Raw genomic sequence first — 27674 nt, 5'->3', positions numbered from 1 at the left:
CATGCATGTGGCCCTGTATTTGATCCCCAGCACTACAAAAGAATAAATAAATATAATTAAAACAAAAATAAATAAAAGTTATTGGATGATCTATTTGTACAATGCACATACACAATACCTTTATATTTCCTGATGCAACAAAGAAATGTTCAAGGGGAAGTGTAGATGTGATTGAAGCTTGATAATCTTTCTTTAATTTTTTATAATACTTATAGTCCATATGAATCATTTGGGATGGGTAAATTGCCTTGAATCTTTTCAAGCATGTATGTCTTATCTGTACAACTGGAAAGGGAGCTTCTGAAGGGAAGTATCCTGTGGTGCTAAGCCCAGAGCATTGTACATAACCTGGGTGCATTAATCTTTGATTGACATGCACATTTGCAGAAAGGAGTCTGTTGAGATAACACTTAAAATCTTTATTCATTGATTTACAAAATGTACAATATTTACAATATCTAGAAATTAATCTCATATTGACATGAATTAAGAGAATCTAAATATAAATATGTGGCACATAGGTTAATATACACATCATGGCTCTTTGCACTCCAAGCCATCACCAATGGTGAGGATTTAATGGAAAATTTAATGTGGTAGAAAAGTCAGATGGCTGACCAGTCCTGGACCTTCAACATGAATGGTCCTTCCTTGGTTCCTTGAGGCTGGGGATGGTGAACAAACTGCTTTCTTTCAAGAGAATTAAACAAAAACCATTTTAACAGGTGTAGGGGGTGCATGCAGCACATCTGTGCGGTCTGCAATAACTCCCTGGGGGGTGGAGGAATCTGTACCACTGTGGACCAGATCCCTCTACACCCGCCAGGGAAGCTCTGATGTGGTCACTTTCTTATTTCTTGTTCAAATCACATGCAGTACTTGGAAAATGTGAGTGGAGTGTGACCATGCACAAAAATGTAGATATGTACAACATTACATTTTCATTGTCTTATAGCATATTTCTTTATTCACTTATTTGTGGTACTGGGGAGAGAACCCAGGTTAAAGCATCTTTAGATGCAAGATCAACCATCTCCTCTTTCAGCAAGAGAGACAAATGAGGAAGCCATACCCTTACTTTCTAGAGGAAAAACAAAAAATCACCTGGGGACACATGCAAAGGCATCCTGCACAAAATGAATTCCACATGATAAGATGGACAAATTTCTATGAAGTCAAGCCTGGAAGTTTTCCTAGGAGAATAATTCCACTTTCCTTTCCTTTTAAATCCTGCTTCATCACATATAATCTAAATCTAAAGAAAAGGCTTCATGTTATTGAGGGGTTTTTTTGTGCCTCAGTACCTTCATTTCTAAAGTCTAAATACCAGTAATATTTCTCACTGAGCTTTCGCTGGGATTATATGACCTAAATTACATAAAGTGCTTAGCATAGTTCCTGGCACACAGGAGTTGCTTAATGAGTGTCTGGCTTACTTTCCCTCTACTATCCCAGCCCCAATTATAAGCAACAAGTTGATAAGCCTACCAAACTCTGAATTAAGGCTATGTAATACAATTTAGATCATTTTGTATCAAGGTTACTGCTGTCAGTTCATATTGGGTCCCTGAGGGAGTCTCATTTTATGAGCCAGAGAGTTTCCTATGCTGGACAGATGGATCCTCACAATACTGTCATGGCTCCTCCAAGTTCCATGCAAACATGTCCCATAACCCTGCAGAAAAGTTCAGACCAGTGATGGTCTCTACCAGCATATTTTTGGGACAATACCACTAAGGAAACCATGAGCAAGAACCTTGAGACAAACACATTACTCCTGCTCATGACATGTTAACTTTTCTCAATACCAGTGGATGTATTATAGATAACTTTCAACAAACATATATTACAAGCTCTACCATGGTTGAAAAATAAGTAATTCTAATTTGATCATTTTGTTCAGAATAAAGAATTTTTTTTTAGAATATATTTTAGTTTCCAGTTATGCCATACAAAAATAAATATTGTTTAAAGGATTTACAAGGGAGAACAAAGAAACACAACTTTGGGTGCCGAAAATGTAGGAAAGATGGCAAAAATTTTATCCTCTACCTCAAAAGTAAGATCTAGAAGAAACAAACAAAAAAAACTTCCCATGGAGTCTCTTTACTAATCTCAAAATCTACCTTTTTCTCATTCTAGTATATTATACTATTAATATAGAGACAATTTAATGCAGAACCTTCTCCCTAAGTCTCTGGGAATTTGGAAGGAGAAGGTTCTTTGGTAGTAAGAACTGTAGATAGAGAAAGCAGCTGGCTGAGTCACTGGGCCCTCAAAATGAATTACGACTAACACCCACACATCTTCCTTTCATTCTAAAGCCTCCCTGTCTAGATTAGCTACGCAAGAATATAGAAACCAACACCTAAAGAAAAGGACCCCCATCCTGCTTTGGGACTCTGTGGACACCACTGGCCCAAGTGGAATCCAGGATCTCCTGGAGCATAACTAGGCTCAAAGTCAAGGCCAGTCTCCCCAGTTCCATGAAGGGCTTGATGGGTATCAGTTCCACTAAGTTTGGGGAAATTCTTTTCTAGCCGCCCTTACAAATACACCAAATTTTACATCTTCCTTTTTATCCTCCCATGCAGCTGAGGGAATATGACTGAGAGAAAAAGGCTGGGAAAATTAAATTAAGCAAATTGCTTGCTGCTCTTTCAGGAACTCAGTCAGAATCTCAAAGGAAATAGTCCAATCGTTTTGGATTCAAAGTTTTAAAATTCTAAAGCTATAACTGGATTCATGATTGTAATTAAAGCAGTGGTCCATTGCCTTTCTCCTGAAAAACAAATGTGTATACATGTCCACATAACATATTCCTGACATCTCAGAGGGTTCCAGGTCCTCTTCCGGCTCATGCATGTATTCCAAATCAATAATCTAGGTTACAATAAACGCAGAACTATTTCTTGGAGTCAAAACAAAGGTTTGTGGTATGGAATTCAGGGTCCATACCGGGGGCAAGCTGGCTTTGATGGGGGGGTCTTGGTTAGATGCCAAATGGCAATACTGAAGCAATGCTTGTTTCTCGTAGGAAGTGGGAATGCCTGGCCACGATGACATCTGTGATTGGTGCAGTCTCACATGGGTGACTATTGTCAGGCCAATGATTCATGCATGACTATGGACAGTGAGATCCCATGGATCCCTAGTAAACACGGTACTGTTGAGCTGCTATAATGTGAGTCCTAACCACACCCACAGGCAGGACACTATCACCGACATGCAGTGCGGGTGCCCATTTGTCTGATTTATAGGTGATGTTGTGGCAAACGTGGCATCAGTTTCATTTCGGGGGAGTGGCAAGTTACAGATATTTCCTTCACAGCAGGAGGTGCAGATCTGAAAAAAGGGAAGAGGAAAAGGGGGTGGTGAGAAGCCAGCTGGTCCCAGTAGGAGACAGGTATCTTTATAGGAACTGTCTCCCTAGGGCAAAACTCAAATGAAAATGCTCTATTCCACAAAGGAAATGCCAACCAACATTTAGGGAGGTTGGGGATAATATTCCAGCTAGAAGCAACATGGTCAGAATGAAACCCCCCAGCCTTAACTCCAAGGCACTGGGGTTCTGTTTTTGACATTCAGCCACGTGGTTCCTCAAGAAGTTTCATGACCTTTGGGCTCCAGCTCTTCCACCTGTGAAATGGGATTTTGAAAACTGCTCTTCCATTTCAAAGATGCTCTTTTTGACTACTTGAGGCAGCTGTCAGGAGGGTACACCTTCCTCTGCCAAGTTTTCACAGTGAAAATGAAGTGGCAACAGCCCCCGTAATTTAAACTTGAATATTTACTTTCATTATCGCTATCTGCATAATTATCTCCATTCTCGTGGGTGAGTTAACGTTTGAAGGGTTTTCATTTATGCAATTACTGCTGCTGTATACTGCTTTACTCCTGAATTATATGAAAGAAATAAACCCAAAGGGTTACTGACAGCAATTATTTTAGGCCATCACTACACAAAGTACGGACCAGCAGCTTCAACATCAGCTGGGAGCTTGTTAGAAATGCAGAATCTCAAAACCTTGCTTCAGACTTAGAGAATTAGAATCTGCATTTTAATGAGATCCCAGATGATTCATATTCATAGGATGGTTAATATCCTACACCATCATCCTGCTGAGATTTGAGTCTCTGGTCATAATTGACATGGGGAGAGAGTAAAATGTTGAGAACGGAGATGTCAGAAATGAGTTTGAATCCTATTTCTGTTGCTTGCTGGCTGTGTGACCTGAACATAGGACATAAGTTCTCTGATCCTTCATGTTCTCCTTGGTACAGACACCACAGCAACCCTTGAGCCTGGCCCTGCTGGCTGGAGGGGTCAGGTTATGACCGTGGTTTTATGTTTCATATTTCAAACCAGGAACAAGTAGGCTTTCGTTCTTAATAAGAATTTAATTCTTAGTGTATTTGAGAAGTCACTTATTAGGCGTCTGTCACTGACAGTACTGTTTCAGAGTATGAGAAAGAAAACTGCCTAAATCCCCAGGAAAGCAACCTGACAGAAGTAGGAGATGTCACAAAGGACATTTGTTAAGAGCACACTCACAGCCAGCAGGAGAGGCTGGGGCATCGCTCATTCTGACCACGAGTCAGACTGCCTCTCTCTGATTCTTTATATCCTCCTTCATGGCTGGCCCCTGAACTTCATTTTACACAGAAGCACTTCTGTATACAGGCACTGACAAAGTTTAAGAGGAACAGATCCACAGGAAGGTGGTTCTCTTGTCACTTATCAAATGATTCAGGAGCCAGTAGAGACTTCCACAAACTAGCATCCCTCACTTTGCAGAAAGTTATCAAAGCTAAATTGCCTGGGGCCCCCTCGGGTGGATGGATTGTTGTTCCATCTGGGATGTAACAATGTTTGCTAAGGTGGCACAAGTGGTCCTCACTCCTCTCCCTTCCAGAAGCTTTATGACTCTCCTGAGTGAACCAAGGACTTAAGATCATCCTCCACATCCTTCTGGTGTGGGCTTGCACAATTTATACCTGTCCTCCTGTGCCCTGGTGTTCATTCATACTCTTAGAGCAGACAGAAAAGGATGGATTCTTTCCACAGTGCTCTAAGACAGGGCAGCCTACAAGTGGGGAAGGGAGATAGCCCTCCGAAGTAGGGGGACACTTGACTATGCCATGCCATCATGAGCTGTGTTGCCAAACCTTGTGGCCTTCATGCTCCGAGTCTCTGCAGCCAGTGGACAAGCACTCTTCCAGTGGGACGCAGCGTTTGGTGACAGAGATGCTGTTTCCTGTGACTTCCATCGTGTGCTGAGTGTAGCAGTATCTGGTCTCTGTTAACAGAGAAAATATGCTTTAATTGAGATGGGAAGTGTGAGCCCAGTCTACCTAAAAAGGAACCCCACAGGAGGGCGAACACTCCTGCTACTGAAAAGGTCTAATAGTACATAGGATATATACCACCCCTAGTATATGTCCACTCCCAAAGATCTCCCCAGAGAGATCCATCTTGCCATGGTAGGACACAGCCTTCCAGAGAACGCAGGTCTCTCTCTCCATGGTGAGCCCCATAAATGGAGACCTCAATAGATCCCTCTTTGCCTTTCTAAAAATTTTGCCATTGTCCTTATCTTTAGAAGATGAGTGGTTGGGGAGTTGATTTAGGAGGCAAGGGTGGCAATTTTCAGAAAGATAAAGGGTTAAAAGTTTCAAAGTATATAGGGCTAAAAAAAAAGAAGCAGGTACAATGGTATTGCAGGGGATGAAAGACACAGCAGAGGCTGGTGTGTGTGTGTGTGTGTGTGTGTGTGTGTGTGTGTGTGTGTAGAGAGAGAGAGAGAGAGGTATTCCCATGTAAGGGCAGAACTATTAGAAAGAGACACATTTTATTTTGAGAAAATGACTCCCTTCAAGAGAATGTCTTGCCACCGAGCATAGCTGGATCTAGGATGCATTAGGAAGAAAGATTAACCCAACAACTCAGGCGATCCAAGAAGCTTCATTTCTCCCAGTATGATTCCAGTGTCTTTCTGGGACAGAAGATGTTGACCGTGATGGGAGCTCATAGAAGTTCCTCTAGACTCCTGAGTCTGAAAGCTCGAGGTTTATTTCAAAATTCTTTTTAGAGAATTATTTTATTGGTAATTTAAAAACTAAAGAAAAATGGCTTTGTCAACGTAATTCTTCAGAGCCTCCAGGCAGCGTTCAGCTCTCTAAGCCTGGGATTTAAGAGAATGTTCCCGTTCTACTTTCACATTAAAATAGAAAATGAATAATTCTTAAGAAATGTCACTGCGCTGTTTTTCATCCATATCTTAGACCCAAGTTTGCATGCTTTATACATTTTGGATATTTAGTGGCTAATATGGAATTATGATCTTCTATGATATTATTTATTAGGCCATAAAAATTTCCCCCACCAGATTTTGTCATGATTTTGGCAGCTTTTAACCAAAGCGCTAATGTTCAAAGAAGAAAGCTTAAGAATTTTAGCTCCCCAGAATGAACTAATGTAGACTGCATTGAGTCAAGAAAACTCTGTTTTTATTTATTTATTTTTTTTATTTTTGGTAGCAGAGACTGAACTCAGGGGCACTTTACCACTAAGCTGCATCCCCAGCATCCCCAATCTCTGGGACCCCCCCCCACCCTCTTTTTTTTGAGACTGGGTCTCACTGTGTTGTGTAGAGGCCTTGCTAAATTGCTAAGGCTGATCTTAAACTTGCAATCCTCCTACCTCAGTCTCCAGGGTGGCAGGAATTAGAGGTGTGGGTCACAATGCCCAGTGAAAATTGAGGGTTTTGAAAGTCTTCTCAAACATCCCACCTAACAGGAATCCCAAATGGCTTCTTATTGACCGGGTCAACATCCTCCCCCAGATGCTGTCCCCACACTGCACCGTGGCTTAGATGTTGGAATTTTTTTTTTTTTTTTTTTTTTTTTTAAGAATCAGGTTGAGGCTGTCTCAAGCTTGCTCAGAATTCTATGGAGCAGTTTGGAGGACAGTGGCTTCAGATACTTACCACACCTTCCAAAGAGGCCGGGTTTACTTCTCAGGTATCAGACTCAGTGGACATTTATGGCTACAATAGGTGCACCTTCCCATCCCCGCCCCAAGTTCAAATGTTCTGGAAAGCAATAAAAACTGGAATGTTCTTATCTCCTGTCTCCTCTTCATGCAGACAACTAGGAGCAGCTGCCAGAGGTTTTATAGCTCCAAATGTAAATCTGAGCAGATAAGATCATACACTTATGGAATAAGTAAATCACTACGTGGTTTCAGTTTGGGAAATTAGGTTTGTCCCCCAAGTAATGAATTATCTTGCTTTAAGAATCAAGCCTTAAAATAACAACTGGTGAACTTGATAGATCAATTCTGTTTATACTTTCCTGTCCACAACAAACCCCCTTATTTATTAATGAAGCACTCGTTCCATTGAATGAAAGTAGTAGCAACAATTGATAAGAAAAAATTTTTTCAGGAATATATGGAAAACCCTTGCACCTAATAAGCCAAATCTCGCCTTTCTAGAGGGAGAAGATAGATCAGTGAAGATGCTGGGTTTTCTTATACTTCACCAAGTCCAGTTGATAAAACAAAGGTACACTGAGAGCACTGCCTTCATGTCCAGCAATAGAGACCTCAATTCTAAAGCATTGATCCCTCAAATTATCTATTCCATTTCTCATCTTACAACATTCCTAGGTGAGTTATGAAATATTAATGTGGAAAAGGGTTCTGCAGTTTGGGAAATGCTCAAAAAAACTGAACTGGTTTCTTTGGTGTGTATTTTATGAGAGTCTCCCACACGCTCTGAGGTCTGTGGATTCCAAAGGTATTTTGGAGAAAGCAGACAGAATTTCCCAAGCAAAACCAGGTGGACCACATGGGGCTTATCACTGGAGCGTAGTAGTAATAAAAAACAAGTTTCAGCCACAGAGCATTGCCCTCTATGCATTTTGAATAATGTTCGGGTTAGTAATGAGGTTATATGAGAATCAAGCCTGCTGATAACTTCACACTAAAAGGATTTCAAAGACTTTTATCTAAAAGATAAAAGATGGATTTGAATTTCTACCAGGTTAGTTTTAGCCTCTAAAACCTCAAACTCTGCTACTGACTGATACTTCCAGAAGTTGTGAAATAAACTCTTTGACTCTCAGTAAAATCAGAAATGGAAAAGAGAGCTTAATCAACAATTGGAAAGTTCAAAATATAATTTTCATAAAATCCTCTCTCTCTCTTTCACACACACACACACACACACACACTCCATAATGTATCTCTGAAATCTAAAACTAATTCAAAGCTAAAATGAAAACTTTTATTTACTCACCAATATTCCATTTCCAATAAAAGAAACTGTATTTAAGCAAACTGTATTTAAGGTGTATGATGATTTAAATTAAAAGGAGACATTACACATGTTTACCTCTCAGATAAAAGACTTTCTTATCACTCAATTATCTCAATTATTCTCTGGGGCTCTGTTAGTTTTTTTTTAAATAAAGATATATAATGTTTAAAGTGATGCTATAGGACAATTCCCTAGGTACAAGAAAATGAATGGGAAGAAAATAACTTAAAGAATAATATTACAGATTATAGTGGAAAAAATAAAACGCTAGTGCCATCTGTCCACACACTCCCTGCCCAATCCCTCACATCTGCCATGGACTGTCAGACAATGACCTATAATATAATAGTATAATAAATGACATTAATATAAATATTATGTTTATGTAATAAACACAGTATCTATTATATAATAAAATAATATAAAACATAATATATCATATATTAATTAATATTATCTAATATATATAAATTTATATGATTAAATATAATATATAAAATAATATAATTTATGTTATATATTTACATTACACATGATTATATGTAATGTATAAAATACTAATATATAAAATATAATCATATAAAATAATAATATAATAATAATTACATAAATATATTAATATAATGGCCTTTAGTAGAGTAGGTGTCATAGGTGATACTCCTTTCTCACGTCTGCCTCTGCAGGATTTTTTTGTAGCTCTGGACTCTATGATGTATAATCTCCTCTGTGGGATTCCCCATCCAGACTTTAGAGGTGTTGTCATTTTTATTTTCTACATCTCTGGTCTCTTCTCTTCCATCACTTTTAGAAACCTGAAAGTTGATACTCTCCCAAGTTCTATCCTTGAAACAATTTTCACTCAAATGACCTCATCAATCTTCTGATGCTAACTCTCGGTCTGCTTCTTTCTCCTGAGCTACAGAATGAAAATTTCCAACTATCTCCTGGACACAGCCAGTATCACCGCACAAGTCACATGTCTCTAACCAAACCTCATTTCCCTCCTCAAATCTGTTTATCTTCATGTGGCCCTACCTCAGGAAGAGACCTCCTGAGAGGGCCATCTTCATTTTTGCAGGGAGTGAAGACTAAACTTTGGAATCAGCTTACATTTCTTTCCCTAATCGGAGGTGTTGTCGTTTTTATTTTCTACATCTCTGGTCTCCTCTTCCAGCACTTTTACTAACCTATTTCCATATTAATACCACCTACTTGCTAAGGAGTGCTGGCTGCTGCAGTGCTAGGTGTATTTGGTTTACCCAAGTAGCAGGTATGAAGGCTGCTGCCTCTCCCTGCTCCTGAGGATGGAACCAGAGTAGAAGAGTAGTTGTGCTCCCCACAGTGCCATCAGTTAGATCTGCCATTCAGAGCTTCACATTTGAAACTCAGCACTTACTACTCCGGGTTCTCCTTGATCAAGGCCCCAAAGGAGCTCATGGTTGTCTCCTTAAGATGCTGTACCACAACTTTGTTCTTCACAGGAAGACATTTTATGCATCTTCAGCTTGGTCTAAAATCCATTTTTCTACCTTCCATTTTCGGAAACCTGATGTTCTGTAAGACTCAATACAAACTGACAAATTCTGTGAAACCTTCCCTGATTTTTCTCTCAAATAGGTCGATGTTAATTTTTTGCTTCCATGTTGCCTTTCTTTTTATTTTTTTCCCAGTGCTGGGGATGGCACCCAGGGCACTGAGCATGCTAGGTTGGGCAAGTACCCTATCCCTTAACTTCCTAATTTGGTTAAATCTGGCTTTCCTTATAGATTAGGATTTCTCAAACTTGGCAAGATTGACTTTCATTTTTAAAATGGTTAATTTTAAAAAATTAAATATTTTAAGACAATTATAGATTCACATCGGTAAGAAATAAGAGAAATCCCATGTGCCTTTTGCCCAGTTTCCCCACAAGGTCATACATTATAAAACTATTGTACATTACTATCACAATCAGGATGATGACATCATTACAGTTGAGATAAGAACATTTCTGTCACCCAAGGATCCCTCCTGTAGACCTTTTATAGTCACATCCTCTCCCCATTCCTCTCACCCCTTCTGACCCTTGGCGACCATTAATTTCATTTCTATAATTGTATCCATTTGAGAGTGTTTAAAAGGAAGTGTACAGTATGCAACATTTTGGGATTGAGAATTTTCACTCAGTATACATTACTGGAAATTCACCTGGGTAATCATGTGTATCAACAGCTTGGTAATTTTTATTACTGAGTAGTAGTCTGTGATATGGGTATACCAAAGTTGATTCAACAAATCAACCACTGAAAGAAGATTTAGGTTGTTTCAGTTGGGGATAGTATTAATAAAGCTGGTACAAACATGCAAAATTTCCATGAAAATGTAAGTTCTTACTTCTCTGGGGCCCACATTCAGAAGTGTAATTGCTGGGTTGGATGGTAGTTGTGTGTTTAATTGTTATAGAATCCCCAAACTATTTTTCAGAGTGCCAGTACCATTTTATATTCCCACAAATGACATATGCGTGATCTCATTTCTTCTTATCTTTACTAGCCTTTGGTATTGCCCCTATTTTTATTTTGGCCATTCTCATAGATATGTAGCTTTATATCAGTTTCACCAAGAGGCAGCATATTGCTATGCAATTAAAGAGGTTACGTGGTATCCAGGACTCAGTTCTTGGTTATGGAAAAAGCCAAGGTCAGTATGACTCTGAAAAATGTATAAGTGTACACAATTTTAATTTCCTTTTAAGTAATGAATGCTTATGCTCAAAGTCTCAGGCATTGACTTGATTTTCCTACAAAACAACAAAAATGGTCATCATGAAGATTGTATAGATTAACTTTAACACAGCCATCTGAAAGCATGATATTCTTGCACATTGTTGGAAAAAAATCAATAAAATTTGGGAGGAAATCTTATAAAATAAAGCCTCCCTCAAAAATCTAATATTGTGCAAGTGGAATTGTTCCCATTGATGGTGCAAAACTGTGTGTATGGATGTGTCCTCAGACAAGCAACCCAAGCACAAAGCTAGAAAAGGCTGAGACACACGTTGCAAATTTCGGGGCTGTTCTTCTGGCATATCTTTTGTTATAGTCCCACAGATCCCTTGGGCTTTGTTCTTTTTTTATTTTTTATTTTTCAATTCTATTCTCTTTCTCTCTCTCTCACTATTGTTTCTGGTACTGGAAATTAAACCCAAGCGCACATTACCACTGAGCTACATATATCCCCAGTTCTTTTTATTTTTTATTGTGACACAGAGTCTTGCTAAGTTGCTGAGGCTGACCTTGAACTTGTGATTCTCCCACCTTAGCCTCTGGAATTGCTGGGATTACTGGCATGTACCACCATGTCCAGGCCAATTGTTGATGCTTGTGACATTCTCAGGGTGTTGACTTCTTCAGCTCCAGGTCTAGAATTCATGAGGCAGAAAGGACACCTGCTGCCCTCACCATTGTGTTGTTCTTTGGGTCCTGAAGTCAATAGCTAGTCTGTCATTTTCTCTCTTTCCACCTTTCAGATTGAGTAATTTCTATTCTTCTGTCCTTCAGTTGACTGATTCTTTCCTCTGTTTCTTCCATTCTGCCTCTGGGTCTACTCATTGTTGAATTGTTTAAATTTCAGATACGGTATTTTTACAGTTCTCAAATTCCATTTGATTCTTCTTCAAGTTTTCTCTTTCTTTGATGAGATCTTTCATTGGTTTCAACTAAGTAATTACTCATTGAAGCATTTTTATTGTGGCTGTTTTAAAATTCTTTTCAGACAATTGTAGCATCTCTGTTTATCTCAGTTTAGTAAGAATTTGCTAGTTTTCAAGCATCTTAAGTATTTTCCAGAGGCCCAAGTGTTAAAAGACATGTTTTCCAGTTGATGGCAGTATTGGAGGTGGAGGAATCTTTAAGAGGTGAGGCCAATTTGCAGGGAAATGGATGGCATTAGAGCAGATTATGCTAAGTGAAGTTAGCCAATCCCTAAAAAACAAATGCCAAATGTCTTCTCTGATTTAAGGGGGGGTGACTCAAAATGGGGTAGGGAGGAAGAGCATGAGAAGAAGACTACCACTAAATAGGGAAGAGAGGTGGGAGGGGATGGGAGGGAGAAGGAGAATTGCACGGAAGATGGAAGGAGACCCTTATCATTATACAAAATACATGTATGACGAAGTGAGGGGAAAAAAAGAAGTGTGTCACATTAATTGGATAGAGAGAAGTGATGGGAGGGGAGGGGAGGGGAAGGGGGGATATGAAGGGCAGCAGAATAAAATAGACACTAGTATTGCTGTATGTATATACGTGTCTGTATAACCAATGTGATTCTGCAACCTATACACTTGGAAAAATGAGAAATTATACCCCATTTGATTCAAATGTATGCTATATCAAGACCATTGTATTGTCATGCACAACTAATAATAAAAAAAAAGAGGTGGGGCCAACATAGGAAGTTAGATCACTGGGAGCATGACCTTTAAGGGGATTGAGGAATGCTGCTCTCTCCCTCTCTCTCTTTTTGCTTCTTAACCATCATAAGGTGAGCAGATTGCTTCTCCCATGTGCTCTACCCATGATGAACTGCCTTGCCACAGACCCCAAAACAGTGGGGCCAGCTGGCCATGAACTGAACCTTCAAAAACTGAAAGCCAAAAATAGAGTGTTCTTGTTTTTAAGTTAATTATCTTAGGTATTTGCTGTAATAGAAAGTAGACTAATACACTATTGTCATTTTTCATTCAATTTGAAATATTTCTTGTGGCACAAGGTTTTTTATTTTTATTGAAATAGGAACATATTGGCATTATGATACTCTGGATCTTTTGACTCTTCTCTTCTTGAGAGTGGTAGGAATGCCTCATTAATGCTTCACACTGGCTTCTATTAATGCTCTGGGAGAGGACGGCCTTATTACAAATGGTGGTGGTGATTTCCTGTCTCTCCACTAAGTCACTTCTGACTCAACCCCAGGGAGATGTAGAGGCATCTCAGTGATGCTGGTAGACTTGAAGACCAGCCCATGTAGTCTCCACTGATACTGAGGAGACCTCATGACTGCTCAGAGGGGGATGAGATTCCCCTTAATTGTCCTCTCATATCATCCCAGCAGGGAGGTCAGGGTGCCTCAGCTCAGCCGACATGTCCTGTTGTGGATGGATGTCAAGGCTCTTCATTTTTCAGCCTTTGCTGGTATGGGTGGGGCTACATTCTTTTTTCCTGTGGGTGTTTGGCTAGAACATAGTTATTATCTAAGTTTTCTTTCTAGGTGATATTTTTCTTGTCCTTTGGCTAGAGAGAGTACATTTCTGTTAGGGCTCCTTTTGTTGATGCTTGTGACATTCTCAGGGTGTTGACTTCTTCAGCTCCAGGTCTAGAATTCATGAGGCAGAAAGGACACCTGCTGCCCTCACCTTGTGTTGTTCTTTGGGTCCTGAAGTCAATAGCTAGTCTGTCATTTTCTCTCTTTCCACCTTTCAGAGTCTTTTGCTGTTTTGGGTTTATTGGTTTTCATGTTTGTTTATCTACAATGCTCAGAATTTTAGTTGTAGTTGGCAGAAGGAATGGAAATGTACACCTGCTTCATATTTCCAGAAGTGGAAGTCATCAGTCCTCTGACACTTTAGGCTAGACAATTCCACTTGGGGGAAGGTTCTGTGCATCACGGGGTATTTAGCAAATTCATGAATTCCTCTAACTGGATGCCAATATCACCAAATGTCTTTAAATATCAACCAATTTCCCCCAGAGTCAGGGGAATCATTCCTAGTTGAGATCAACACCTCTATATTATAATCAAAACCTTGAGAAGAAGGTCAATTCTTATTGAATCTGCACTCTCCACTCACAATGAACACAGATAGAATGGCACTAAACTCTTCTAATCAAAGTTGAACCAAATTAAAATCATTTAGCTCTATGGTGCCTATAACATCTCTTCCATGTCTGTATTTTGAATGGTCTCATCCAATTTGAAAATAAAATACTATACTTAAAAAATTTTTTTGTAGTTGTAGATGGACAGAATGCCTTTATTTTATTTGTTTATTTTTACATGGTGCTGAGGATCGAACCCAGTGCCTCACACTTAGTAGGCAAGTGCTCTGCCACTGAGCTATAGCTCCAACCCAAATAATATACTTTTACTGGAAATATAATTTTCATCTAGTATAACTATTTTGGAAGATTATTTGCCTGGATCACATAAGAATAAACATATTCATATTATATGAACCAGAAATTCTGCCCCTAAGCTTTTTATAGAAGAACTACCTAAACAAATGAAAACTAGAAACTATAAAAATGCCATTAATAGTAGAATAAATTATGGCACGTATTCATATAATAATGACAGCTAGCTAACAAAATGAATTTTGAGTGAAAGAAGTTAGATACAAAAAGGTATTCCAATTTCTGAAAAGAACTCAATACTAGTTTATTGTCAGATTGAATGCAGAGTTGCTTTATCACTGAGCTACATCCCTAGTTCTTTTAATTTTTTATTCTGACAGAGGGTCTTGCTAAAAAGCTGAGGCAGGCCTCAAACTTTTGATCCTCCTGCCTCAGCCTCCCAAATCTCCAGGATTATAGTCCTACACCACTGCATGTGGCTTCCAGGAGCTATATTTGTTTTCTAAGGCTGACATAAGAAAACTGCCACAGAGTAATTGACTTTGACAAAAGTTTTCTCACAGTTTTGGAGAAGTTTGAAGTCAAGATGTTGACAGAACGGGTTTCTCCTTGGCCTGTAGATGTCTATCTTCTCCCAGTGTCTTCACATCATCATCCCTATGTGTCTGTGTTCTAATCTTTTCTTATGAGGATACCAGTTGTATTGGATTAAGGATCTGCCCAATGACTTCATCTAGTTTTAATTACCATTTCATAGACCCTATCTCCAAACACAGTCACATCCTAAGGTACTAGGGATCAGAACCACAGTATATAAATTTGGGGGCAGGACACAACTCAGTCCACAACAGAGACATTTGGTAGAGAAAAGAATGAAAGAATGAAAGAAAGAAAGAAAGAAAGAAAGAAAGAAAGAAAGAAAGAAAAGAAGGAAGGAAGAAAGGAAGGAAGGAAGGAAGGAAGGAAGGAAAAAAGGGCAGGAGGGAACTTTTGAGCTCCTGGAAATAGTGATTTCATCATCTGGGTGCTTCTTGCATGGTGAGTTCAATATGTGAAAAATAAAACCACGACACTGTTCAATATTCCATGTGTATGCTATACCTTAATTCAAAGTTCAGTGAAATTGAAAGTGAAAGAAGAAAGAACTCAAGATGAAAGAAAATGGAGTTATGAAGAGGAAGAACTGCAAACTGAACACAGAGAGGCTGAATTATTTAAAGCTTGCCCTAATTAGGAATTATTACACAGCCTCTGGCACATAGGCACCAGATTATTCTCTTGGTTTTCCTGCTTGTATCAATGACTCTCCGCAGATCCCTGAAAAAGATGTGTTTCCTTCTCTTGTCTCACGTAAGAAATTCCTCCAGGCAGAAATTTAATCTAAACAATTGCTCATCAATCAAACTGAGTCATGACCAAGGTCTTTCTCCTGCGGTCGGTACCCTTTGCAGAAACTGCCAGACAGACAAGGCACCTCCCCGTCTTTCCAAAAACATCATCCACACTTCTTAAGGATAGGTGACACACTCATTTGAGGAAACTTTCTTTTTAAAAAAAATTTTCTGAAATTCAAGAAGCTTTGTGCTTGTTACCAGGTAAAGGTTCAAAGATGCAGTTGGAAAGGTAGGATAAGGTAGAGGGGCTAGGCCAGACTTGACAGTGACAGTGGGAAAACAAAAGAGGACAAAAGCATCCAGGGGATGATTCCATCGGAGGCTACTTGGTAACAGAAAATATCGGGACAGGGCCGGGGATGTGGCTCAGGGTTGAGCACTTGCCTGATGTGTGAGGCCCTGAGTTCAATCCCAGCACTGAAAGAAAAAAAAAAAAAAAACAGAAAATATCTGAAGAAACACTGTGAATGAACCAGGTTAGATGCTCTCAGCGTGGAGAAAAATAAAACTTTCTGAAAATAGAATGGTAGCACTTTGGGCTTCCAAGTTGCTGGAAAAATTCTAATTAAATAAGTTTGAGAAATAGGCTGAGATGCCAGCTTATATCATCTTACCGAGAAACACAATAAAGTTAAAGTAGCAGGATAAAACTAAAATAACAAAAATCTGTATGAAAACACAGGAGCTCTACCAGGATGGGTAGAATTTGAAAAGCAAGGTAACAGAGGAAAGAAAAGTGGTTTTTTTAAGTTCACCCTGACATTCTGTACCTGTTCTCCCCTCCAGGCATTTGCTGATGCAGAAACTGCACAGGTGGAGAGGCTGAGAAGCCAAGCAGAAAGCCCTGCCAAGGGGCAGAGAAGTAGGGCAGAGCCTTTGTTGTTCTCCAGGGGCCTGGGATGCACAAACATGAGTTCAGAGCTGGCAGCAGAGCCAAGAGAGAGGTGAGACTGACAGGCTTGGGCTAAAATTCAAGGTTGGCAGTTATTCACTTTTAGCACTTTAAAAAAATGCCATTAACTGCTGGCTTCTATTGTCTCTGTCAATACTAAGTGTTGGCAAGGTTGGGCAGCAACTGGCACTTGTGTTCATGGCTAGTGAGCGTGTAATCAGTACAGGCAATTTTAAAAAACTAATAGGTGATACTTGATAAAGACAACACTCACATGCCTCATGCTTGGCAATAATGTGTCTGGGATAGACTGAGCAGAAATCCAAGCATATGTGTACCAAAGGACAGGTATAAGAATGTTCATAGTTTTCAAATACTGGACCCAATGCAAATGTCCATCAACAGTAGAATAAAGATGTTATGTCATGAGCTTTGTAATGTTTTGAACAACCAATAAAAAATAATAATAATAATAAAAACAAAAAAAACAGTAGAATAGATGAATTTTGGTATATTCATATAATGATCGACTATACATCTTTGAGAAACAATGGCTTCATTGCTTACAAAACATGGATAAATTTCACACTTACAATGTGTGAAAGCAAGGAGAATATACATTCCCTACAGCTCCACTAATAGGAAGCTCAAAGGCAGTACTCACAGTAATGTTACCTTTATGGAGTGGGGCATAATGACTAAGAGACTCTGGGGTCTACTGCTTTACGTGGGTGGTAGACCCTGAATGCTAACCTTGTAAAAATTCACAAGTTATACACTATGATCCGTTCCCTTTCCAGTATGCATTCTAACATTTAATTAAAATTTTTCTTTAAAAAGGAAGAAGTCTTAAGACTTCTATTTAGCAATTAATAATAATAAAAGAGAATCTTGAAAACATCTCATTACTTAGCAGTCAGAAGTGGTGGATAAGATATAACCAACATATTTATAGATGCACAAATGCACTCTCCAGAGAGACACATTCCATGGACCTGCCCTGAATAAGGTATTGATTTCACTATCTTGGAGAAGAGGCCATATTAAAGATAATCAGTAAGAAATTGTCTTGGGTCTTGACGGGATTTAGAAACACCTAGGTATAAAGGATAGAAATCCTGAAGGGCCAGATTCTAAGTATAAAATTGAGTAGAAGAAAGAAAAAAAAACCACCCTTCAGTTATGTGTTAAAATAAAAGGTTATCTATTTCAGCCATGCCTCTGTCTGTCAATGAAGAAGTCTTTCCTGGACATTTGCAACCTTCAATGAGCTGGGAATCCCATTTCTATTTCCTGCTTGTACCAGGAACCATCAGACAACTGGTCTAGAAAGAGGTATCAAGGAACATCTTAGTTCATTCATTTTCAGAGAAAACCAGTGAGCAGCACAGAGGTTGGATTCAAAAGAATATGTGTCCACTATCTCAAAATTTTTCTTCTGATTTCCTATCAGCAATAAATTCACATGAAGATCGTGCCTTAGAGGGAGGCAACTGTACTTCCTAATTAAGAAGGAACATACTATCCTTGGCTTAGGTGTCCGCTGCAGAACAGGTCTTTTTTAAAAACTGTAATGTTTTTGACTTGACATTTAATTCCACAGACACTTACTAAACATTTATACAGTTCCTCTCTCAAGGAACTTTTAATCTTGCAGCACAGAGAAAAGTCATGGGCGAAATGACATGGATCCGAGTACGTGACACTCAGCTTTTCTTATACCACATCAGTTCCTTCGATTGGTCCCTTATAACAGGGTTTTAAGATCTTTTCTCATTCTGGTTCACAAAACCAAGAAAGTTGAACAGATTTGTCAGGTGCAGTTCCTGAAATTACACATATGGCAATAGGAGCCATTTATGGAGGACATCTTCAATTCTCGTTGCTAGGGAGTGAGTATGGTACCAGGAATCTGGAAGCACAGAGGTAAAAGCAATGGAAGTACTTAAGCAATGCACATTCCCAAAGTAAGAGTGACAGGGAACCTCTGTCAGCTAGCAGTGTGGCTGGCTGACTCCTCCACAGCTGGAGGAGTGATTCTAGTCAGGGCCAGACTTTCTCCAAACATGTTGGACCCAATGATGATTCACAACAAACCTATCAACTCCAGAAGCATGAGCCATTAGGACACACTGGGTCTCCATGTTCATCCACTAACTGAATTGAGCTTTCAAAAATTCTCAGAATAAAGTCATTTCCCAAACAATTAGGTGTCGGTGCTAATTCCATATAGATAAAATTAAATGCTTATGTGAAACGACTTTTTTTTCATCTCCAATAATTAAAACCTAGTTCAATATGTCACAAAACAAGCAACAAAATCCCAGAAATGTCACAGAAAGCCAGGAAGCCTTTCCATGGCAGCTTCTGAGCTCCACTTACTAAGCCTGTTGGTATTCTTAGACCTGCTCCAGGCATGATAAGCCAGAAAACAAACACAGGGTTGGTTAGTAAAGACATTTTACATTTTAACCTAATAATGCAATTGTGCTATTTTTACTTGATTAAAAAATACGGAGGAAACATGGATTAAACAGCAGCAGACCCGTGGGAAGAAGGCTGATCAAGCAGGAGGCTGAGTGTGCAACAAGATGAGGGTTAGGGTTAGGGTTACACCTTTTCCCAGGTTAGGGCTTGAGTGCCCACTCCTTTACCTGATGCTCAAGGCTCCACACAAACAACCTGATTCCACTATTTTGCTCCTATTATTCTTTCATACTAACTGGTTGCTACTCCCAGGTGAGGTCTCTCCTCATCCACGGAGCACACTTGGAAAATCCTGACTCCATGGTTCTGAAGGACTTCCAGGAAGACTTGCCTTCTCCAGGGTTCTGAACCCATTTCCCAGGTGTCGTGTCGGCCTGTTGCAGGGTTCTCAGCACATGATGCTTTCACTGGCAAACTCAGCCCCCAGATGCTCTTCTTCCCTTAAACTCCCACGGCACTCAATGCCATGTTTCATTTGGCACTTAATTTTGCCCTGCTATTTTTGATATTTGATATATTCAGATCTTATCTCCCAGGCTAAACTACCTGCTCCTAGAAAGAAGAAACCAGATTCCAATCTCTCACTGCTTAATCGCCCCAGGGGCTTGGCTGGTCATTTTCTGCCATGAACCTCAGTGTAAGACTTTCCATTTATCCCTATAAATTTAAAGACAAAAAAAAAAAAAAAGATAAAAATGTGTAGGGGAGAAAAGAGAAAAGGATAAATTGTTTAAAGATCACTCTGTGGTACTTTTAGGTATCTGTACTTTGAAAGGATAGATTCTAATCTTAGAAGAAAACATCCAGATGGAGCTTTCTCTTTCCCTGAGAAGCATTCCCACAGTGATTCTGGTCACCTGCTTTTTTTGTTTGTTTGTTTTTCTCTGAGACAGGGATGTATTTGTATATAATCAAGTCTGCAGAGAAGACCAGCTCACATACCTTCCTTTTCCTCTGCATAACATCTGCTAAGGTACCTCAGAGCTGAGTCAATCCTAAGACAAGCACAGCCACACTTTGCCATGGCCTATATGTGTCCCCCACAATTCATGTTGAAACTTAATTGTCAATGTGATGATATTGAAAGGTGAAGTCTTTAAGAGGTGATTAAGTCATGAGAATAGATCCCTCATGGGGAGATTGGGATCCTTACAAAAGGCTCCAGGGATTAGGTGTGTTCCCTTCCATCCCTTCTGCCTTTTTATATATGAGGACACAACACTCTTCCCCTCCAAGGGATACAACAAGATGCTATCTTGCAGGCATGGGAATGAGGCCCTCACTAGACACTGGACCTGCTAACATGACACCTCCATCTTAGACTCCCAGCACCCAAAACTATGAGAAATAAATGTCTGTTGTTTATAAATTACTGTGTCTGAGATATTATGTTAGAGCAGCACAGAATAAGATACACTTCCTGTGTACTATCTCTGACCAGTAGCCACAGTTTCAGAAGACAATTGGCTAGCTTTCTCCCAGCAGGAACCAACCCAGAAGTTACTGGATACACAGCAAATCATCCTGTTTTTGTCCAGAGTCACTGTTTACAATTGTCAAATTTTGCTGCATATTAGTGACCCAGGGAACTTCTGAAAATCCTTATTCCCAGCCATACCCATGTGCCAGTTAATTAGGAATTCTGGGAATGGACCCAGACATCAGTGTTTTCAAAGCTTTACTAGGTGGTTTCAATGTACAGCCACGTTTGAGAAGCAGTGGTTCAATCAGGTCCATTAGTACCTTGCCCAGTTGTTTATCCTGCAAGGTTAAAGTCAGAAAATACTGACTCATCGAGAAATGAGCAGTGGCAGCAGAAGACACTAGGGACAGGACTTACCATTGGTTACCCAGGTGACTGGACATCTAATTTGTGATTAAGGCAGTCTTTAGTGTCTCCATTATTTTTCTCTTCCCTGTAATCTTTTGGGACCCCACTGACATCTCTACCTAACAATAAACAGAAGAATCTAGAAATTACAACACATTTCCTGATCAGCAGGTAGATGAGGCCCCAGTGGTTCTTGCTCTTGACTGCTCATTAAAATCACCTGGGATATTTAAAAGTACTAGTGCAGGATGCTAATCTTGGATATGCTCATTTAATTTGTATAAAGTTGTGGTTCTTAAGAAGTGGTCTTCAGACCAGAAGCATCTGCATCATTGGGGGGTTCTTTAGACATGCAAAATTTGAAGCCATCTCAGACCTAATGAAGCAAATATTCAGGTGGAGAGGGCGAGTGGGTGGTAGCAGAAGTCTGTGTTTTAATATGCTCTCCATGAGTGACTGCACTGATGTTTGGAGCCATTGGTCTAGGCAGGACACAGGCTTTAGGAATATCTGTAAGGTCATACAGGTATTTCTACTGTACAGCCTAGGTAGAGGCTCCTGGGTTCAACAGCACTGGCTCAGTAGCTGACATCTGTCTTTTAATGGCATTTTCTGGGCTCTCACACTTTCCACTTTACCTTGAGAAGCAGAGGGCCATTCACTGGACTGAGCATGAGAGCTCCTGCATTATGTTGAAAAATAATGCATTTGGTGTGTCCAGTCACTTTAATAACTGAATTGGATTAGCAGTGAAGTGTGCTAACTACTCACTCAAACATTTGCCAATAAAATACCTCTCCCTCATCATCCTCCTCACACTAAACAAATCCACTCTCCTGCAAAATATAGCAGTCAACCAACAATGATTCCAGAGCCACAAAGAAAAATCTTGTTTACTTGACAGGATAAAAGAGATCTGACTATGACTTGCCTTCATTATGAAATGGGGATTTGAGTTAAAATTTCAATCTTCAAATGGACACCATTTAAACATTAAGTTTAATATTTAAAAGAGCTCAGGATTTTTTATTTGGGGCAATGATGACATTTAGAATTCTAGCTTTCATGCAGTCTCAGTAAAGAAGTCTCTGGTAAGATATGTAATAAATGGAATCTTTATATGAGCATCAATGCCTACTTTACATGAAAGAAATTACTATGCAATGACTAATGCTTCAAAGAGGGTTAGACAAACTGGCGGTTATCTTCCTATTCTGCATTTAGCTGACCTGTCTGGGGAAGTCTCTTTTAAGTCCTCTGGAGCTCCACAGATGCTTCATGAAAAAGGGGGAAATATTATGGATGGCTTTATATTTCTGGGAGTCTTTGAGGAAAAGTTATTGGTGCAGCTTAAAAGATATACTAAACCTAAGACTAGAGGAGCCATTGAGATTGCAGGCATGCACCAGGTCTATAGGGCTACTCACTCATGAACAGCTTCGGGGACCCCAATCTGTCTATTGACATTTTACCTCGAGGACAGTAGATGTCTGGAGCCCATCGGTTGCATTCATAATTGTCTGCTGCCTTTTCGCAGGTGAAACATTTAAATCCACCAGGATATGGTGTGGCTACAAAAAATCAAAAGAAAAGATTGATTTTTAGACTGAGCACAGAATCCTGTGAAGTTAGACATATTCATTTTTTTTAAAAAAAAGGTTTCTCTAGACATATTGGCAGTGTCTTAAAAAACCAAACATTTAACTAACATATGACCCAACAATTTCACTGTTAAAAATATATTCCTGAGAAATACATTTATGTCCACACAAAAAAAAATCTGTAAATAAATGTCGACAGCATTTGTATAGGTTGCACATTCTTAATCTAAGAATCTGAAATCTAACATGCTCCAAAATATGAAGTTTTTTGAGCACTCTCATGATACTCCCCAAATTCCACACCTGGCCGTATGTGACAGGTCATAATCAAATTGTAGGAGCACCAAAATTATTGTATAAAATAATCTGTAGGTCATATACATAAGGTATGTGTGTGTATGTGTGTGTGTGTATAAATATATATATAATGTATAATATATAAGGTATGTATAAAACATGAATTTTATGATTAGACATGGGTCCCATCCCTAAGGTAACCCATTATATATGAAAATATTTTTAAAAATCCCAAATCTGAACGCTTTCTGGTCTCAAGATATTCAATCTGCAATAACCCCAAACTGGAAACAACCCCCATGTTCTTCAATGGGTGAACAGTTAAACAAAAATGTGGTACATTCATACTATGGAATACTAGACAGCATAAAAGAAATTAACTATTAATATAGCTAACAATTTGGATAAATTTCCAGAGAATCTTTCTTAATGGGGGGAAAAAAAACAACCCCAAAAGGTTACATATGGTTTCATTCATGTGACATTTTAAAATTGATAAAATTTTGAAAATGAAGTACAGGTAAGTTAGTACCAGGTTTGGGGATGGTAGCATGTGCTATATTCGAAAAGAGATACGAGACATTCAATTCCAACAAGCTCCTCCCATCGATTCTGACCTCTTCCTGTGTTCTGAAGAGGTTATCCTCCAGGTACCTATGTTCTTTGCCCCACCTTTTAGCTCAGGTGGGAGGTCTCACATGGAAAGTCATGCTCTGGAGAATGTCCAGCACACCAGTGCTTTCGTTAGCAAAAGAATGAGGATCAACAAGGAATGTCTGTCCTTTTCCTCAGTGTGCTTTCAATTACTTCTTAATTGTAATCATTTGCTTGCTTTGCTATTTAGAGTCCTGCCTTTCATAAACAAAACTTGTGCATTTCTTTTTAATGTGTAAAATTACCTAGCCTATTTGAAAGCTGCAGACACTCAAACACTTCATCTGCAGGAGCCAACTGTTCTCCCTCGCAGATGGCTGAGCCTGCGTATCCCACTGGCGGAAATAATCATCTCAGGGTAAATTGCTTTGCCCACATGGAACCAATTAAGTATGTTATCAAAAATAAATGAAGGAGGAGGCAGCAGCTTAAGGCCAGAATTATGGGCCAGATATAACTTTGATTTTCACCTTGCCCATCCATGTACTCGCCTGCAATATTTCACAGAGCTGACTGTGACAATATCCAATACCCTAACATGGTCAAAAGTCATAAACTTAGTCTAAAAAGACAAGTAACTGGACCTTTCCATGGCACATTCGAGTTTTATGTTCCTCCAAGTAGTTAGTGACTCAATTCAAAACCAGAATGACAGCAGGGGTATGGATCATCTCACAAGGTGAGGGAAAGCAGGTTGGAGGCAGCCGTCTCCCACCTCACTCCCGTGAGGCAGTTTCACCAGGAGGAAAATGCTCTTGCAGCCCATAATTATGACAAAGCACAAGAAAGTATTTTGTGAAACTACACACACATGTTTTTTATATATCCATGTTCTACCACCTAGCAAAATGAGTTACATTTGAATTCAGATTCTGTTTTGGTAAGCACATGCCTAAAGAATTTCAAACAAATTACATTTCAAATTCCCAAGCCATTCAATAATCTTACAAGAATTTTCATTATCTTTTTTTTTTAATAAAAAGTCATTATGAGAAAAACCATATATAATATTTTGGGAAATCCTCTTGATTGGACACTCTAAAAAATAGTTTCACTATTAACTTAAAGAATGAATCTACATATAACTTTGAAAAATAAAACTTTAAAATACAGCTCAGTTACTAATATGGCATTATGTAAAAATGTGGATGTGTAACCGATATGATTCTGAAATCTGTATTTGGGGTAAAAATGGGAGTTCATAACCCACTTGAATCTAATGTATGAAATATGATATGTCAAGAGTTTTGTAATGTTTTGAACAACCAATAAAAAAATTAAAGTTAAAAAAGCAAAAGAGTAAAAACTAAAATACAGCTTATAAAATCTGAAGCAGAATGATCAAAGTAGGATTTTCACACCAAAAAAAATCATTGAAAGGGTTTGACAAAAAACAGTATTTCTCAAAAAAATGATCATCATATTCTCCGAGGTTTGTGACTGCAAGCTAGCCGTACCACATCAGTTTCATGATTAATTTGCTAGAGCATCCAGTTTTATCTGTATGTCACTGCAGCCAAAAAATTTTTGGCTGAAATGTTGGATTAGTTATTCCTGGAAACTTTCCCATCAAAGAGATAAATTAAGAAGTTTGAATGAAGATTGATGATCCAACTGCTCCGAGAACAAAGTTATTGAGAACAAAACACTAATAAGTGGTAGTGTTCCCAAATTTGGATTCCTTAAAAGACTTTTCAAAAAGATACAAGAGTAGTAACCAATTAAATCCTGTCATTTCTTACATAAGTCAGCCTCAACTCTGAAATTGACCCAGAGGATATAGAAATTTAAACAGAAGTACAAGCTAAAGTACATCAGCAGCAAAATGAAGCTTTGCCCTGAATGACTTCATCAGCATCTATCATTGGCAATTAACCAAATGAGCTCTTTTTGGGCTAGTTTTATTTTAAAATCTACAACTTCTGTCTGTGTCCATTCTCCATAACTGCAGCATAATATTTGCTCATGGAAACTTTTATTGACATCTTGGAAGGTAATACCATTCAGTGAATAACTGCTGATTTGTGACAAATCTCTGTAAACATACTCAGCTTTAAGTGGCTAATTATGGTACAATCCCAAGAAAATGGATGAATTTTTCCCTCTGGAAATATTTAGCCCAAAATAAGATCTACAGATAAACAACTATCTCCACTAACTTGCTAATTGATACTGCATCTGATAAAGAGATTTTCTTTTCTTTTAAAGGACAGAAAGAGGTTCCTGAGAGATGTGCTATTTTCTTCTCTGTTACTTCAAAGCATTAAAGAGCAAGCAGAGTTTCAGATTGTTGTGGCCCCAGCTGTGAATGAATCTAATTTGGCTCTTGATCACAGAGTTAATAAGCTTAGTACTCTGTATTTCAGGGCATAAGTCCTTGGTCCCTCAAGAAAAGGTGATTGTAAAGAAAAAAAGAAACACCAAAGTGCCCAGTTACTTCCTGTAAAATAATCTGCCCATTAACTCTCATGGTCAGCCCTAGTTCAACCTACCATAATTCATTTGTAAGGCATCGGAAAAGATTTAGTCTTTGTTTCCATCTCTTGGAACTTTTGCCTGGACAAAGGCCTTCAGTTACCCAAAGTGTGGTGAGAACAGACGTTTTGAAATGTATGCTGATGTGTAATGCATCCAGACTTCTATTCTCGCCAAATTAATTTCCATTGTCTTTGGAAACTGGGTATCATTTTTAAAATTCTAGAAGTCTAATAAATGCATCTTCCTTCTCAGTCCACCTGTCAACAAAATATTGTCAGTATGATTTTGAAAGGAACAGATTTCTGATAGAAATGCATTTCCTGGTACCGATCTAGAAAGTCTCCTTGCTCTTACCTGGGTAGCACAGGATTGTGAATAAATTTGGTTGGCTCCCGACCTGGGCATAAACAAACCCCCTTCAGGAATATCATTCTTTGACTCACATGACTAAGGAAAGGTTCAAAACATGCATCCAGAGGAAAACTGGATATTTTTAGAAAAGGTCTCTATTCTATGAGAATAAATGGAAGCCAAGAACAGGTTGCAGTCATTTAGTACACTACATTCTGCTATCATGTGGGGTGTGACAACCAAATATCTCCATTGCTCTTAATATCAACTCTTGTTTTGAAAGTTTTTTATTAGATGTTGGTGTTTTAATCATAGATGGAGAAGAAAGCATCATTATTCATATAAAAAGGGAAGAAAAGGACATAGAAAGTATAGAACAGAATGTTATTGAGGACAGTGCCTCAACATTGAGAGCCTTATATAAAATTTCTTTCTTTTAAAGGCTTAGAAACTTCAAAGATTAGGGAACACAGAAAGCAAAGGAGATTAGCTATGGGAGGCTGAATTTTCTCTGCCTGGGTTCCAGCCTCATGCAGGTATCATCAGGATGGCTGACCCAGGCCCCTGAGTTTCTGTGTCTTCCCACACCTCCTGCATCACTGCATTTCTCCTGTGGCAGGTGCCCAGCTTTTCTACCTAACATTAGTGGAACCTGGCTCACTCAGTGACCCACAGAAAGCTCTTGGTGCCTCCACCCACAAATCAAGGTGATTATATAAATTATGCAAAATCACACTAATCTCACACTTCCCTCATACATTTTTTATGCCCTAAATTACAACAGAAACCTGCTTATTGGCAGAGAGATCACTCCATATAAAAGTAATCTAGGGCTCAAGGGCAGGGGACCATAGCTGTTTAAAAAATCAAAACTGAAAACAAACGCACACCACAAACTCCTGAAATAGTTAGGAGAAATGTCAAGTTAACTCTGATTTGAAGTGGGCAGAATAAAGTTCCAACTGAGTGGAAGCCATTCATGGTAACTTCAATCCAATAAGGATTTCATTGCCAGTGACCCCTTATAGAGACTCTCTTCTATAAAAAAAACTCACATCCAGACTTGCTGGTAAACCATCTACTTTATAATCTAAGGTAGGAGTCACTTTTATCTTCCATGATTCAAAATCATATCAGAAAACACCATCAATTCATTATATGTGGTAAGTTCCTTCTAATCAGGTCATAGCTTTAATTAACATAGGTCATAGAGCAGAACTTTTCCATTAACTTCTAAAGAGCAGAAGTGATTCCC

At 38.9% G+C, this 27674-nt stretch overlaps 1 protein-coding gene across 1 annotated transcript in view; it reads right to left on the bottom strand.

The window, feature by feature from the left end:
* Positions 1–404: 404 nt before the first annotated feature.
* Positions 405–27674, bottom strand: part of Lypd6 (LY6/PLAUR domain containing 6) — a 29861-nt gene continuing 2591 nt past the window's right edge. Inside the window, exons 2-4 of the mRNA XM_015479163.2 lie at positions 22511–22609; positions 5170–5300; positions 405–3345 (exon numbers count right to left, since the gene is read on the bottom strand). Of these exons, the coding sequence (XP_015334649.1) occupies positions 3178–3345; positions 5170–5300; positions 22511–22609 (398 nt within the window). The 3' untranslated portion in view covers positions 405–3177. The remainder of the gene's footprint in view (positions 3346–5169; positions 5301–22510; positions 22610–27674) is intronic.

Source organism: Marmota marmota, unplaced genomic scaffold, assembly GCF_001458135.2.
Source record: "Marmota marmota marmota unplaced genomic scaffold, marMar, whole genome shotgun sequence".
NCBI classification, from domain to species: domain Eukaryota; kingdom Metazoa; phylum Chordata; class Mammalia; order Rodentia; family Sciuridae; genus Marmota; species Marmota marmota.
The sequence above is the reverse complement of the archived record's forward strand: the minus strand, read 5'-3'. Positions and strand labels throughout refer to the sequence as shown.